Genomic DNA, 14,798 nt, shown 5'->3' with positions numbered 1-14,798 from the left:
ACTTATTCACCAATAATCTGATCTCAGATGCTCACTTTAGCTTCCACCAGAAACACCTGGCTCTAGACCTCATTACAGCTTTGGTCCAAACGTGGACAGAAGCTGAATTCCAGAGGTAAGGTGAGAGCGACTACCCTTGACATCAAGGCAGCATTTGACCAAGTGTGGCACCAAGAAGCCCCAGTAAATCAGAAGTCAGTGGGGATTGTTGAGGGGGGGAGCTCTTCAGTGGCTAGAGTCATACTTGGCGCAAAGGAAGATGGTTGTGATTGATGGAGGCGGGTCATTTCAGCCTGAGGGCACTGCTGTAACAGTTCCTCAGGGCAGCGTCCAAGGAGCAACTATCTTCAGCTGCTTCATTAATATCCTTCCCTACATCATAAGGTTAGAAGTGGTCTGTTTGTGATGATGACAGTGTTAAGCTCCATTTACAAATTCTCAGATAATGGGGTAGGGCAGTATAGTGGTTATGTTACTGGAACATAACATATTGTCTAGTAGAATATGAATTTAAATCCCACCATGGCAGTTTGAGAATTTGAATTCAGTTTTAAAAATCTGGAAATAAAAAGCTTGTATCAGTAAAAGTGACCATGAAGTTGTCAGATTGTTGTAAAAGCCCAACTGGTTCACTAATGTCGTTGAGGGAAGGAAACCTGCTGTCATTACCCAGTCTGGCCTATGTGTAACTCCAGTCCCACACGAACATGGTTGACTCTTGATTGTCCTCAAGTGGCCTAGCAAACCACTCAGTTGTACCAAACTGCTAGAAGGCCGACTACTACCATCTCAGGGAAACTAGGGATGGGCAACTAAACGCTGGCCTTGTCAGCGTTGCCCGCATCCCAAGAATATATTTTTAAAAAAGCAGTCCATGCCTGCGTGCAGTAAAACCTGGACAATGTCCAGGCTTGGGCTGATAAGTAATGTTCGCGCCACACAAGTGCCAGGCAATGACCATCTTCGACGAGAGACAGCCTAACCACCTCCCCATGACATTCAATAGCTTTATTATCGCTGAGCCCTCCACTGTCAACATTCTGGGGGGTCACCATTGACCAGAAACTTAACAGGACCACCCGTATAAATGCCATGGCTACTGGAGCAGGTCAGAGGCTGGATATTCTGCGGCAAGTGGTCATCCCCAGACTCTCCAAAGCCCTTCCACCACCTGAAAGACACGTCAGGAGTGTGATCGAATGTTTTAGGTTCAAGACCCACTCCAGGAATTTGAGCACATAATGAAGGTTTGAATGTTAGTGATTTGAGATTGTGCTGCATTGTGGGAGATGCTGTCTTCAGAATGAGATGTTAAACTGAGTATCTACCTGTTCAGGTGGATGTAAAAGATCCCATCTGAAGAGCAGACCAACTTTTATCCCTCAACTAACATCACCAAAACAGGTGAACTGATCGTTTATTTCATTACTGTTTGTTGGGCTTTGCTGCATTCGCCTACAAAACAGCAGTTGAAAAGTACTTTATTGGCCTTGAAGAGCTTTGGGACATTCTAGAATCATAGGTTACAGCGTGGAAGGAGGCCATTCGGCCCATCGAGTCCGCACTGGCTCTATACTCAAGCAATCCAGCTAGTCCCACTCCCCTGCCTTTTCCCTGTAGCCCTGCATTTTTTTCCTTTCAAGTACTTATCCAGTTCCTTTTTGAAGGCCATGATTGAATCTGCCTCCACCACTTCCTTGGGCAGTGCATTCCAGATCCTAACCACTCGCTATGTTTTAAAAAAAGAAGTTTTTCCTCATGTCACTTTTGGTTCTTTTGCCAATCACCTTAAATCTTTATCCTCTGGTTCTTGACCCTTCCGCCAATGGGAACAGTTTATCTCCATCTATTCTGTCTAGACCCTTCATGATTTTGAATACCTCTATCAAATCTCCTCTCAACCTTCTCTGAGGACATTAAAGACGCTATATAAATGTAAGTCTTTCTTTAATAAAGGCGTAAGTTTCAGAAAACAGCCCACAGAATCAGCTTTTGTGTTCCAATTGGGAAAGTTCATCTAACAAATAGTCCTTCATCTTATTCAAGAAAAGTAATTGGCAGTTACTTTTTGCCATTTTGAATTTATGTAGGAGTAGGGAAAACTAACCAATTACTGAACTACCATTCCAACTCAATTTTCATACATAGCCAAATGTTTTTAGTTCTGCACATGTAATGTTACTAAAGATGGTAATTTAAATATAAAGACGCAATGGAGTTTTGCTTCGCCAACTTAAAATGGCTGACTCAAGAAACTTGCTTTAATTTAAGAAGGAATGTTTGAGCTGTATTGATATTTTCCCACTGTGCATCTTCAGTGCACTTATAATTGATACATCAGAGCCCTCTAGTGGCGGTGCCTTGGCTTGCATATTGACACATTTTTTAAGACATCATTTTCAACAGCTATTCTATTGAATCTTAGTTCCCTCTCCATTCACAGAAGAAATCCAGAAGTATAGTCTAGAACTTCTGCTATTTTATCTCATATTTCAATTCTGTTTAATTTTCTTTTAAATGTATTTGTGAATGTTCATTCTGATCACATGATGTCATGTCTTGCTGGAATGTGGCCAATACAGATATAAAATCGGATTCTGTTAAATTGAGCAAACCGTTCATTATTATCATAGAATTTACAGCACAGAAACAGGCCGTTCAGCCCAACTGGTCTATGTCGGTGTTTATGTTCCACCCGAGCCTCCTCCCTCCCTACTTCATCTAACCCTATGAGCATATCCTTCTATACTTTCTCCCTCATGTACTTATCTAGCTATCCCTTAAGTGCATCTGTGCTATTCGCCTCAACTACTCTGTGGTAGCAAGTTCCACATTCTCACCACTCTTTGGGTAAAGGAGTTTCTCCTGCATTCCTTCAGAAGCAAAGTACTGCAGCTGCTGGAAATCTGAAATGAAAACAGAAAATGCTGGAAATACGCAGCAAGTCAGACAGTATCTGTGGAGAAAGAAAGAGTTAATCTTTCAGGTCAAAGACCACTCTTTCATTCCCCACAGATGCTGCCTGACTTGCTGAGTATTTCCAGCATTTTCTGTTTTTATCTCCTGAATTCCTTATTGGATTTATTAGTGACTATCTTATATTTAGGTCTTCTAGTTTTGGGCTCCCTCACAAGTGGAAACACCTTTTCTACGTCTACCCTATCAAACCTCTTCATAATTTTCCTCAGCCTTTTTTCTAAAGGAAAGAGCTGCAGCCTGTTCAGTCGTTCCTGATAGTTATAACCTCTCAGGTGTGGTATCATCCTTGTAAATCTTTCTTGCACCATCTCCAGTGCATCTATATCCTTTTTGTAATATGGAGACCAGAAATGTTCGCTGTACACTTAAGTGTGATCACCTAGAAATCAGAAACAGAACGGTTCAGAATTGCAATTTGTATATTCACAATCCACCGTGAGATGTGCTGGAAGGGACAGTTTAACCACCTCCTGTAACTGTGTCCGCTTAACTGCAGTCGGTGCTGTAAATTCACCAGGCAGGGTAACGCATCTTCTTGTTTTCTCTCTAGTGCTACAATTGTGAGGAAGAAGCAATGTACCACTGCTGTTGGAACACCTCGTACTGCTCTATCAAATGTCAGCAGGAGCACTGGCACGCCGAGCACAAACGGACCTGTCGTCGGAAAAGATGAAAGTTCCCTCCTCACAACAGCCATACTAAGAAACAGATAGCTTCCTTTTCACAGACCGTGCTGGTTTTATTTCAGAGCCACATTTCTGTGAATCTTGCTTCCCATTTGCACCAGCATTTTAATCTACAAAGCTTAGTTTCTCCCCCCCCCCCCCCCCCCCCCCCCCGCCCTTCCCCCCCTCACCCTCTATAATCAGTTAGCCGTACCAAGTCGGCCTGTATTAATTTTAACCAGATACCTTTTTTGTGTGTTTTTAAAATTCTTTTTACATCAGTGGTCATGTGATCAGTACTTCGGGACAGGGTTGACATAGCAGGTAATAAGCCTGCTTTAAAAAAAATAACTGTTAATATTTCCCAACTCTGCTTTTTTATATTTTTCTTACGTATGCTACTTTTATTAATAAAAAAAATGAATGTTGATCATGTATTAAAGCAGGGAAATGGGATTTCTAATGAGCTGGACCTTAGAGATGGAATGAACATTTAGTTCTGGTTTTGTAATTTGCACATTTCTTTTTTCCTAACCCAAATGAGTCCACACGCATGTAAAATTGCCAAATACTACCTTTATGTACCAGTAGGTATGAACAGAAAAATGACAGTGAATTTTGCTTTCTGCACCAGTGTTCACTGAATATCTGTGCAGTTATCTGTCTTGCAGTTGAATTGTATAAAATAAAATGAAGCACTTAGTTTTCTCAGCAGCTGTTAGGTTTTGGATTGTAATTAGCTATTGCTGCCTGTTTGCTTACAGTCCTTGTCACCTTAGACAGAATTACGTAACTGCATGTCAATCCATTTATAAAAGGCATTGTGATTGTGATGGGTCTGTACCTTGCTGAGTGTCTGGTACAAAACACATACCAGTAAATGTTTTGTGGTATTGCAGAAAATGGAAAATAATTTAAATATAGAATCATTCCAAAGGCTGTTTAAACCTTTTACTAGTAGCTGCATGAAAGTAAGACACGTGTAACTTTGACTGTTCTGTTTTCATGTCTTGGTGACACCATTGCACCTTCTTCAAGTTATGCAGTATAAACACTCTGTTAAACATGACTGTGGCCTGATTTTGTTTTAAATTATCACTAAATTAACCTGCTCTGGATTGTTTTAGATGAAGCATTAAAATCAATTCATAGCTAAATACAGTTGCCATTTGTAACTCCCATCATGTAAGGCTTAGCCACTCTGCACATTTATTCATTTTAGTGTGGCTTCACATGGCAGTTCAATTAGGACATGGCAAATTCTGGGCTTTTTTGTAAGTTTTTCTTACTGGCAATATATTAAATCATCTGTGTTTACATTGGGCAATAAATGTATTTCAGAGATGTACCTTGAATGTTTAACTTTTGGTGTTTATTTATATATAAATATATAAAATAAAAATAATTGGCAAGGACTGATGCAATGTCGTCTTCCCATCTGGAGAGGTGGGCTTCGATCGATTTGATAATTGAGGGACTTATTTAGATATTGATCATACACTATTACAGTATTCAAACAGCTGCAAGTGTAAATAGCCATATTTTACTGTAAACCCTACTGCCCAGAGTGTGAAGGACTCCATCTATATTTTTAACTTTTAATTCTCTTCACTAAGATTTTTTGTTTGTCACAGCTTTTGGTTCCAAACAATTTACTAAAATCTGTTTTAGTTGTGCTAACCCAACCTGAGATGGCTCCCTTTTTAATTCAGTGGTGCCCCCATTTGTATTGTACTGTACTGTAGAATTCTGGATCAAACAGTGTACAGTATCACCTTTGTTTTTAAACCCACTTTTTGGTTATTTTTATACCATTTGTGCTCCTCCTTTTTCTCCCCCCTCCCCCCCCCCCGGCACTTGTAACCACACACACCATCTCTTTCTCTCCCCTTGTCCTTTCTTCCTTGTGTCCCCCACATCGGGCAGGTCTGACTCAGCCCTATCTCTGGCCCTATAGCAGTGTCACTAACTGTCTGATAAAAGGTGGCAAAAACCAGCCTGGGTTGGTCTGTCTACCTATTTTTTTTTAATCCGTTCTTGAGATGTGGACGATGGGTTTATTGCCCATCTGGAGTTGCCCTGAGATGTCGGTGGCTGTTTCATAGCAATTGTTTGTACGGTTTAGTGACTTACTAGGGCATTAAAAGTCAACCTTTGTAGTATGTGACTGGAGTCACCAGTAGGCCAGACGAGGTAAAGCTGACGAGCTCCCATCGCTATATCTGACAATCCGGCGGCTTTCATGATTATTTCTGGGACCGATCATTAAATTACCAGATTTATTGAATAGAATTCCACAACTTGCCATGCTGGCAGTTGAACTCGCGACCTCTGATTTGCGAGTCCTGTACCATCGCCGCTGCACTGCCACATCCTACCATTTCTGTGGCATGGTATACGTGGCTGTATAATGCACATTTCCAGGGCCACACTTGATATGCTGGCAGATCAGTGTTGACCGAATGATGAGATGTATTTTCACACATTTTTCTTAACCATATAGAAATGAAAGCAAAAGTAGGGAACAATTATCATTCCTGAAACCAAAGACTAAGAACTAAAAGAAATCAAGAATGAATGAAAAGCTGAGAGGAAGATCAGGTATGGAGTGGGTGAGTGTTAATAGAACGAGGTGAAATCTTCTACAGATAATTCTCTTTATCTTCATGTCTTCCCATTGCAACCAATCCAGCAGCTGAAGATATAAACACAGTACTAACTTGATGGGGGCAGAATCATTAGTTTTGGAATTGGAGGTATGGGGAAAGTATCATAGGCACAGCCTAGGAGGAGGCCATTCGGTCCATCGTGCCTCTGCCGGCTCTTTGAAAGAGCTATCCAATTAGTCCCACTCCCCTGCACTTTCTCTGTAGTCTTGTAAATTTTTTCCCTTCGAGTATTTATCTAATTCACTTTTGGAAGTTACGATTGAATCTGATTCCACCACCCTTTCAGGCAATGCATTCCAGATCATGACAACTCACTGCATAAAGAAATGTTTCCTCATGTCACCTCTGGCTCTTTTGTCAATCACCTTAAATCTGTTCTCTGGTTCTTGACCCTTCCGCCAATGGGAACAGTTTCTCTTTATTTATTTTATCTAAACCCTTCATGATTTTGAACACGTCTATCAAATCTCCACTTAATCTTCTCTAAGGAGAACAACCCCAACTTCTCCAGTCTATCCACATAACTTCCTTGCTTTTGTACTCTGTGCCTCTATTAATAAAGCCCAGGATCTCATATGTATTTTTAACAGCCGTCTCAATTTGTCCTGCCACCTTCAAAGATTTGTGTGTGCACCCTCAGGTCTCTCTGTTCCTGCAACCCCTTTAAAAGTGTACCATTTCATTTATATTGCCTCTCATTCTTCCTACCAAAATGCATCACTTCACCCATCTCTGTGTTAAATTTCATCTGCCACGTGTCTGCCCAATTCACCAGTCTGTATGTCCTCCTGAAGTCCGTTACTAGCCTCCACATTGTTTACTACATTTGAGTTTTGTGTCGTCTGCAAACTTTGAGATTACACCCTCTATACCCAAGTCCAGGTCATTTATATCAAAAAGAGCAGTGGTCCTAATACTGACCCCTGGGGAACACCACTGTATACTTCCCTCCAGTCTCAAAAGCAACCGTTCACCACTACTCTCTGCCAATGTCTTTCATCCCATGGGCTATAATTTTACTAACAAGTCTATTATGTGGTACTTTATCAAAAGTAGGTGGCAAGATATTGCTGACAACATAGCAATTGGAAAACAAGAGCAAGGAAAATGTTCTGGGAAGCATTTGTTACCATTCTAAAAACAGCTGATATTTCAGTGCTAGCTGGAATGTGCCAAGACACAACAGTTGAGGGCAGTAGTGATCTAGCTAGCAACTGTCAGTGTTAAACCTACATTGCAATTTTTTGGAGATGGCAAATCTCTGTGACTGTCACCCTGCAGACTCCCGGAGCACTCTAAGAAATTGGACACCAAGCATTATTCTCAAAATTAAAAAAAATCATAAGAACAGCAATAATTTGCATTTTTATAGTGCCATTAATGTAGTAAAATGTCCCAAAGCACTTCACAGCAGTGTTATCAAACAAAATTTGACACCAAGCCACATAGGAGATATTAGGACAGACGCCCAAAAGCTTGGTCAAAGAGGTAAGTTTTAAGGAGTGTGTTAAAGGAGGAGAAAGAGGTGGAGAGGTTTAGGGAGAGAATGTCAGCTTAGGGTTTAGGCAGCTGAAGGCATAGCAGCCAGTGGTGGAGCGATTAAAATCAGGGACACAAGACCAGAATTGGAGGGTTGTAGGGATGGAGGAGGTTGCAGAGATAGGGAGCGGCGAGGCCAGGGAGGGGTTTGCAAACAAGGATGAGAATTTTAAAATCAAGGTGTTGCTAGACCGAGAGTATGTAGGTCAGCCAGGGAAATAGAGTAATAAAAATGACACTATTAAACATTGCCACAGGATTTTTATATACGTATATTTTTGTGATTAAGAGCTCCACTACCTTTCGCGCTTCCCTTGCTCCTGTTGCAAGTAGCTGAACAAGGGAAGCGGAACAAATCCTGCATAGTTATCAGAGGTGTTCAACTGCATCAAATCTGGGGCCTTAATGAGTGTGCGGCATGAAACAGATGGAAGCAATCCAGCACACCCAATGTACCAGAAGACAGGCTAAGTGAGTGGGCAAGAACATGGCTGATGGAATATAATGTGGAAAAATGTGAAGTTATCCACTTTGGTAGGAAAAACAGAAATGCAGAGTATTTTTGAAATGAGGAGAGATTGGGAAATGTTGATGTGCAAAGGGACCTGGGTGTCCTTGTACATGAGTCGCTGAAAACTTAACATGTAGGTGCAGCAAGCAATTAGGAAGGCAAATGATATGTTGGCCTTTATTACAAGAGGGTTTGAGTATAGGAGTAAAGATGTCTTGCTGCAATTATATAGGGCTTTGGTGAGACTGCACTTGGAGTATTGTGTACAATTTTGGTCTCCTTACCTAAGAGAGGATATACTTGCCATAGAGGCAGTGCAACAAAGGTTCACCAGACTGATTCCTGGGATGGCGGGATTGTCATATGAGGAGAGATTGAGTAGACAAGGCCTGTATTCTCTAGAGTTTAGAAGAATGAGAGGTGATCTCATTGAAACGTACAAAATTCTTACAGGGCTCGACAGGGTAGATGCAGGGAGGATGTTTCCCCTGGCTGGGGAGTCTAGAACCAGGGGTCACAATCTCAGAATAAGGGATGGGCCATTTAGAACTGAGATGAGGAGAAATTACTTCACTCAGAGGATGGTGAATCTTTGGAATTCTCTACCCCAGAGGGCTGTGGAGGTTCAGTCATTGAGTACATTCAAAACAGAGATCGATGGATTTCTAGATATTAAAAGCATCAAGGGATATGGGGATGGTGCAGGAAAATGGCGTTAAGGTAGAAGATCAGCCATGAGCTTGTTGAATGGCAGAGCAGGCTCGAGGGGCCGGATGGCCTACTCCTGCTCCTATTTCTTATGTTCGTATGATGAACTGCAGCCCGGTAGGAAATGCTATGTTCCCCTCAAGCTCTTTGCACACCTTGGAGAAGAGCAACGCAGAATCTAGCTCTTATTTCCAGTATTAAATTGATCATCTTAGTGGAAAACCAAGACGAGAGTATTTTGTTGTTTTGCAGTTTTCAGATGTCCTTCATATTGTTTCACTGGAGGTGAAATCACAACTGAGTGATTTGCTGCTATCTCATGAATTATGGAGCTTGAGCCAAACAGATGCAAGGTTACAGGTGCGACAGCCAAAGTATGAAAGGACAAAACACACGCTGGTGTAAGACTGGAATTTAGTGGATCTCCCATGGCATCATTCAGGGTAAGTTGGAGTTACCCTGGGGTGAAGGGAGTTACTGGACTTGGGGGAGGGGTGCATGCAGCTGCTGAAAGGATTTGAAAAGAAGTTTGAGCATGAAACAATAGGTTTGTGGGAAATAAATGGTGCTTTGCTTATCCAAGTAAATAGATAAATAAGGTAAGCAACATTTCAAAAAGTTCAACATATACGCATCCTTGGTTGCTGAGGGAAGTAAGGGTGGAAATTGCCATAATCTTCCAATTATCCTTAGATATGAGGGTGGTGCTAGAGGACTGGAGAATTGCAAATGATACACCCTTGTTCAAAAAAGGGAGTAAGGATAAACCCAGCAACCATAGGCCAGTCAGTTAAACCTCGGTGGTGGAGAAGCTTTTAGAAACAATAATCCGGGACAAAGTTAATAGTCACGTGGACAAGTGTGGATTAATTAAGGTAAGCCGGCACGGATTTGTTAAAGGCAAATCGTGTTTAACTAACTTGATTGAGTTTTTTGATGAGGTAACAGACGGTCGATGAGGGCATTGCGGTTGATGTGTATATGGACTTTCAAAAGGCGTTTGATAAAGCGCCACATGATAGGCTTGTCTTCATAGTTGAAGCCCATGGAATAAAAGGGGCAGTGACAGCATGGATACAAAATTGGCTAAGTGGTGGTGAATGGTTGTTTTTCAGACTGGCGGGAGGTATACATTGGTGTTCCCCAGGGGTCGGTGCTGGGACCACTGCTTTTCTTGATATATATTAATGACTTGGACTTGGGTGTACAGGGCACAATTTCCAAGTTTGCAGTTGACACAAAACTTGTAAGTGTATTGAACAGTGAGGATGATGGTGATAGACTTCAAGAGAATATAGACAGACTGGTGGGGGACTTGTAAAAAAGGTAATGCAATAATCATGGGCAATTTTAACTTTCACATAGATTGGACAAACCAAATTGGCAAAAATAGCCCTGAGGAGGAGTTCATAGAGCCTATTAGGGACTGTTTCTTAGACCAATACGTCGGGGAACCAACCAGGGAACAGGCCATTTTGGACCTGGTAATGAAACAGGATTAATTAACGATCTCAAAGTAAAGGATCCCTTGGGAAGCAGTGATCATAACATGATAGAATTTCACATCCAGTTTGAGAGTGAGGATCTTGGGTCTGAAACTACTGTATAAAACTTAAATAAGGGCAATTATGAAGGAATGAGGGCGGAATTGGCTAAAGTGGACTGGGTAAACAGATTAGATGGTATGATGGTGAATAAGCAGTGGGCAAACATTTAAAAAGATATTGTATGACTCGCAACAAAAATGTATCCCTGTGAGCAGGAAAGACTCAACAAAAATGGTGAACCAACCATGGCTAACTAAGGAAGTAAAGGATGGTATCAGGTTAAAAGAAAAAGCATGCAACATAGCAAAGATTACTAGTAAGCCCGAAGATGGGGAAAACTTTAAAAACCAGCAAAGGATGACTAAAAGAATAATAAAGAGGGAGAAAATAAATTATGAGAGTAAACTAGCAAAAAATATAAAAGCTGACAGTAAAAGCTTCTACAAGTATATAAAAAGGAAGAGGGTAGCTAAAGTAAACATTGGTCCCTTAGAGGATGAGACTGGGGAAATAATAATGGAAAACAAGGAAATGGCAGAGGAATTGAACAGATATTTTGTATCTGTCTTCACAGTAGAAGACACTAATAATAGTAGAAAATCCAGGGGCAAAGGGGAGCTAAAAACTATCACTAGAGAAAAAGTACTAGGTAAACTAATGGGTCTAAAGGCTGACAAGTCCCCTGGACCTGATGGCTTGCATCCGAGGGTCTTAAAGGAAGTGGCTACAGAGATAGTGGATGCATTGGTTGTAATCTTCCAGAATTCACTAGATTCTGGAAGGGTCCCAGCGGATTGGAAAACTGCAAACGTAACACCCCTATTCAAGAAGGGAGTGAGACAGAAGGCAGGTAACTATAGACCAGTTAGCCTAACATCTGTCATTGGGAAAATGCTAGAATCCATTATTAAGGAAGTAGTAGCAGGACATTTGGAGACTCATAATACAATCAAGGAGAGTCAACATGGTTTTATGAAGGAGAAATCATGTCTGACAAATTTATTAGAGTTCTTTGAGGAAGTAATGGGCAGGGTGGATAAAGGGGAATCAATGGATGCAGTATATTTGGATTTCCAAAAGGCATTCGATAAGGTGCCACATAAGAGATTACTGCACAAGATAAAAGCTCATGGTGTTGGGGGTAATCTACTGGCATAGATAGTGGATTGGCTAACGAACAGAAAACAGAGTCTGGATAAAAGGGTCATTTTCAAAATGGCAATCTATAACTAGTGGGGTGCCGCAGGGCTCAGTGCTGGGGCCTCAACTATTTACAATATACATCAATGACTTGGATATTGCAAAGAGATAGTGACAGGTTAAGCGAATGGGCAAAAATTTGGCAGATGGAATGTAATGTGGGAAAATGTGAAGTCATCCACTTTGGGAGGAAAAATAAAAAAGCAAAATATTATTTGAATGGAGAAATACTACAAAATGCTGCGGTACAGAGGGATCTGGGTGTCCTCGTACATGAAACACAAAAAGTCAACATACGGGTGTAGCAGGTAATCCGGAAGGCAAACGGAATATTGGCCTTTATTTCTAGGGAGATGGAGTATAAAAGCAGGGAAGTCATGCTACAACTGTACAGGGTGCTGGTGAGACTACACCTGGAGTACTGCATACAGTTCTGGTGCCCTTATTTAAGGAAGGACATACTTGCATTGGAGGCAGTTCAGAGAAGGTTCACTAGGTTGATTCTGGGTATGGAAGGGTTGTCTTATGAGGAAAGATTGAACAAGTTGGGTCTATACTCATTAGAGTTTAGAAGAATGCGAGGGGATCTTATTGAAACATACAAGATTTTGAGGGGACTCGATAGGGTAGATGCTGAGAGGATGTTACCCCTCATGGGGGAATCTAAAACTAGAGGGCATTGTCTCGGAATAAGGGGTCGCCCATTTAAGATGGAAATGAGGAAGAATTTCTTCTCCCAGAGGGTCATGATTCTTTGGAATTCTTCACCCCAAAAAGCTGTGGATGCTGAGTCATTGAATACATTCAAGGCTGAGTTAGACAAATTTTTGATCAGCAAGGAAGTCAAAGGATATGGGAAAAAGGCAGGAAAGTGGAGTTGAGGTAAAAAATCAGATCAGCCATGATCTCATTGAATGGCGGAGCAGGCTCGAGGGGCTGAACGGCCTACTCCTGCTCATATCTCTTATGGTCTTATGGTCTCTATGAAACTGCTGTAGTTGCATAATTAAAGAATCCTTGAACATAATTACATTGTTCCACTGACTCCATCCCTCTCCCTGGCCGCTGTCTCAGGTGGAACCAGACCAATCGCAACCGTGACGTCCTATTTGACCCTGAGATGAGCTTCCGACCACATATCTGCTCCATCACTGAGACCGCCTACTTCCACCTCCATAACATCACCCGTCTCGGCCCCTGCGTTAGCTTATCTGCTGCTGAAACCCTCACCCATGCCTTTGTTATCTCTAGACTTGACTATTTCAATGCTCTCCTGGCCGGCCTCCCATCTTCCACCCTTCGTAAACTTGAACTCATCCAAAACTCTGCTGCCCGTATCCTAACTCGCATCAGGTCATGTTCACCCATCACCCCAGCGCTAGGTGACCAACATTGGCTCCCGGTCCGGGAACACCTCGATTTTTAAAATTCTCATCCTTGTTTTCAAATGGTCTCCATGGTCTCGCCCCCTCCATAGCTCTGTAACCTCCTCCAGCCCTACAACCCTCCGAGATCTCTGCAGTCCTCCAACTCTGGCCTCTTGAGCATCCCCAATTTTCATCGCTTCACCATTGGTGGCCGTGCCTTCAGCTGCCCAGGCACTGAGCTCTGGAATTCCCTCCCTAAACCTCTCCGTCTCTCTACCTCTCACTCCTCCTTTAAGACACTTCTTAAAACCTACCTCTTTGACCAAGCTTTTGGTCACCTGGCCTGATAGCCCCTTATGTGGCTCGGTGTCACATTTTTGTTTGATAATCGCTCCTGTGAAGTTCCTTGTGACGTTTTACTGTGTTAATGGTACTATATAAATGCAAGCTGTTGTTTTCCTTTTGGTTACCTCAGATAAAGTTCATTTATTTTGATGTCAAAAAATAAATGTCACTGTCCTAATCAAATGTTCCCTGGTTTCAGTGTTGTCAGACATTTTGATCACTGGACCTCCCTTTCTAAGATTAATCTTCCACAGCTCTAATTTTAAAATTACATTTACACTCCATCAGCAGCATTGGAGCAAAGCAGTTTTGTGATGAAGTGAAATAATTTTGCTTTGCATTGATGGTGCAGTTAGAATGTAAATTTAGCCTGAATCCAGGGTCGGGACCCACCATGACACCACAGAGGAATGCCGTGAGGCTCCCTGGAGGAGTCGGTTCAGGCCTCAACCAATTTACACCACGTGAGATTAGCTTTGGTGGGAAGTCCAAACTGCTTCGCACTAACATCAAACGTGTATGGTAAATACAACCGTAGATGGAAAAACGTGAATGTTTCCTGAACTCATCTGTGACAAAACCTTTCCTGTCTATCTGCAGTTTTCAAAGGGTATTGCAGCTATTGAAAGGATACAGAAGAGAGCAACCAGAATGATTGAGGAGATGGATGGATCAGATAATGAGGAGCGATTATGTAAATTGGGCATGTTCTCACTGGAAAAGAGATGGTTGAGAGGTGATATGATTGCTGTTTTTAGGATTCTAAAGGGACTAGATAATATAGACCATGAAAGCTATTTCACCTCGTCCAGAACAGTAGAACCAGAGGACACGGCCTGTGCTTGAAGGGGGGGAAATTCAAAATTAATCTGTGGAACGATATTTCAGTAAGCGAGTGGTCAATCTGTTGAACAAGCTCCCTAGGGAGACGTTGGTAGCGGACGGTATTGATACATTCAACTAACGTTTTGGGACACAGTATATGAGTAATTTGACACATGACATAAGCGTAGCAGGCTTGGGAGGAACAGGTAACTGGACCTATAGTTTGCAGAATCTCCATCATGGGGGTTTTCCTCACGTCATGTCTGGGTCTGTTGTAGATTAACTCATAGAGTTTGATTGCCATGATTAGTCAAGAACTCCATTAACGTATCATGCGACATCCGGGATGGTAGAAGGCAAATTAGATACTGGATACCTTGCCCTTGTTGTCTGAGAAACTCCGATCCTCACATCTGTTTTGACCAATTAACCTTTTGTTGACC

General features: G+C 41.9%; 1 protein-coding gene across 8 annotated transcripts in view; it reads left to right on the top strand.

Annotated features, from left to right (window-relative positions):
* zmynd11 (zinc finger, MYND-type containing 11) overlaps positions 1-4,999 on the top strand; it is a 169,752-nt gene extending 164,753 nt beyond the window's left edge. For all 8 annotated transcript variants that reach the window (XM_068007899.1, XM_068007873.1, XM_068007908.1 and 5 more), the window contains one exon: positions 3,530-4,999. In XM_068007899.1, coding sequence (XP_067864000.1) covers positions 3,530-3,652 — 123 coding nt within the window. In that variant the 3' untranslated portion in view covers positions 3,653-4,999. The remainder of the gene's footprint in view (positions 1-3,529) is intronic.
* Positions 5,000-14,798: the final 9,799 nt, after the last annotated feature.

This window comes from Heptranchias perlo, chromosome 2 (genome assembly GCF_035084215.1).
Source record: "Heptranchias perlo isolate sHepPer1 chromosome 2, sHepPer1.hap1, whole genome shotgun sequence".
In the NCBI taxonomy this organism is placed as follows: Eukaryota; Metazoa; Chordata; class Chondrichthyes; order Hexanchiformes; family Hexanchidae; genus Heptranchias; species Heptranchias perlo.
Note: the sequence above shows the minus strand (reverse complement) of the source record. Positions and strands in the feature narration are given on the sequence as shown.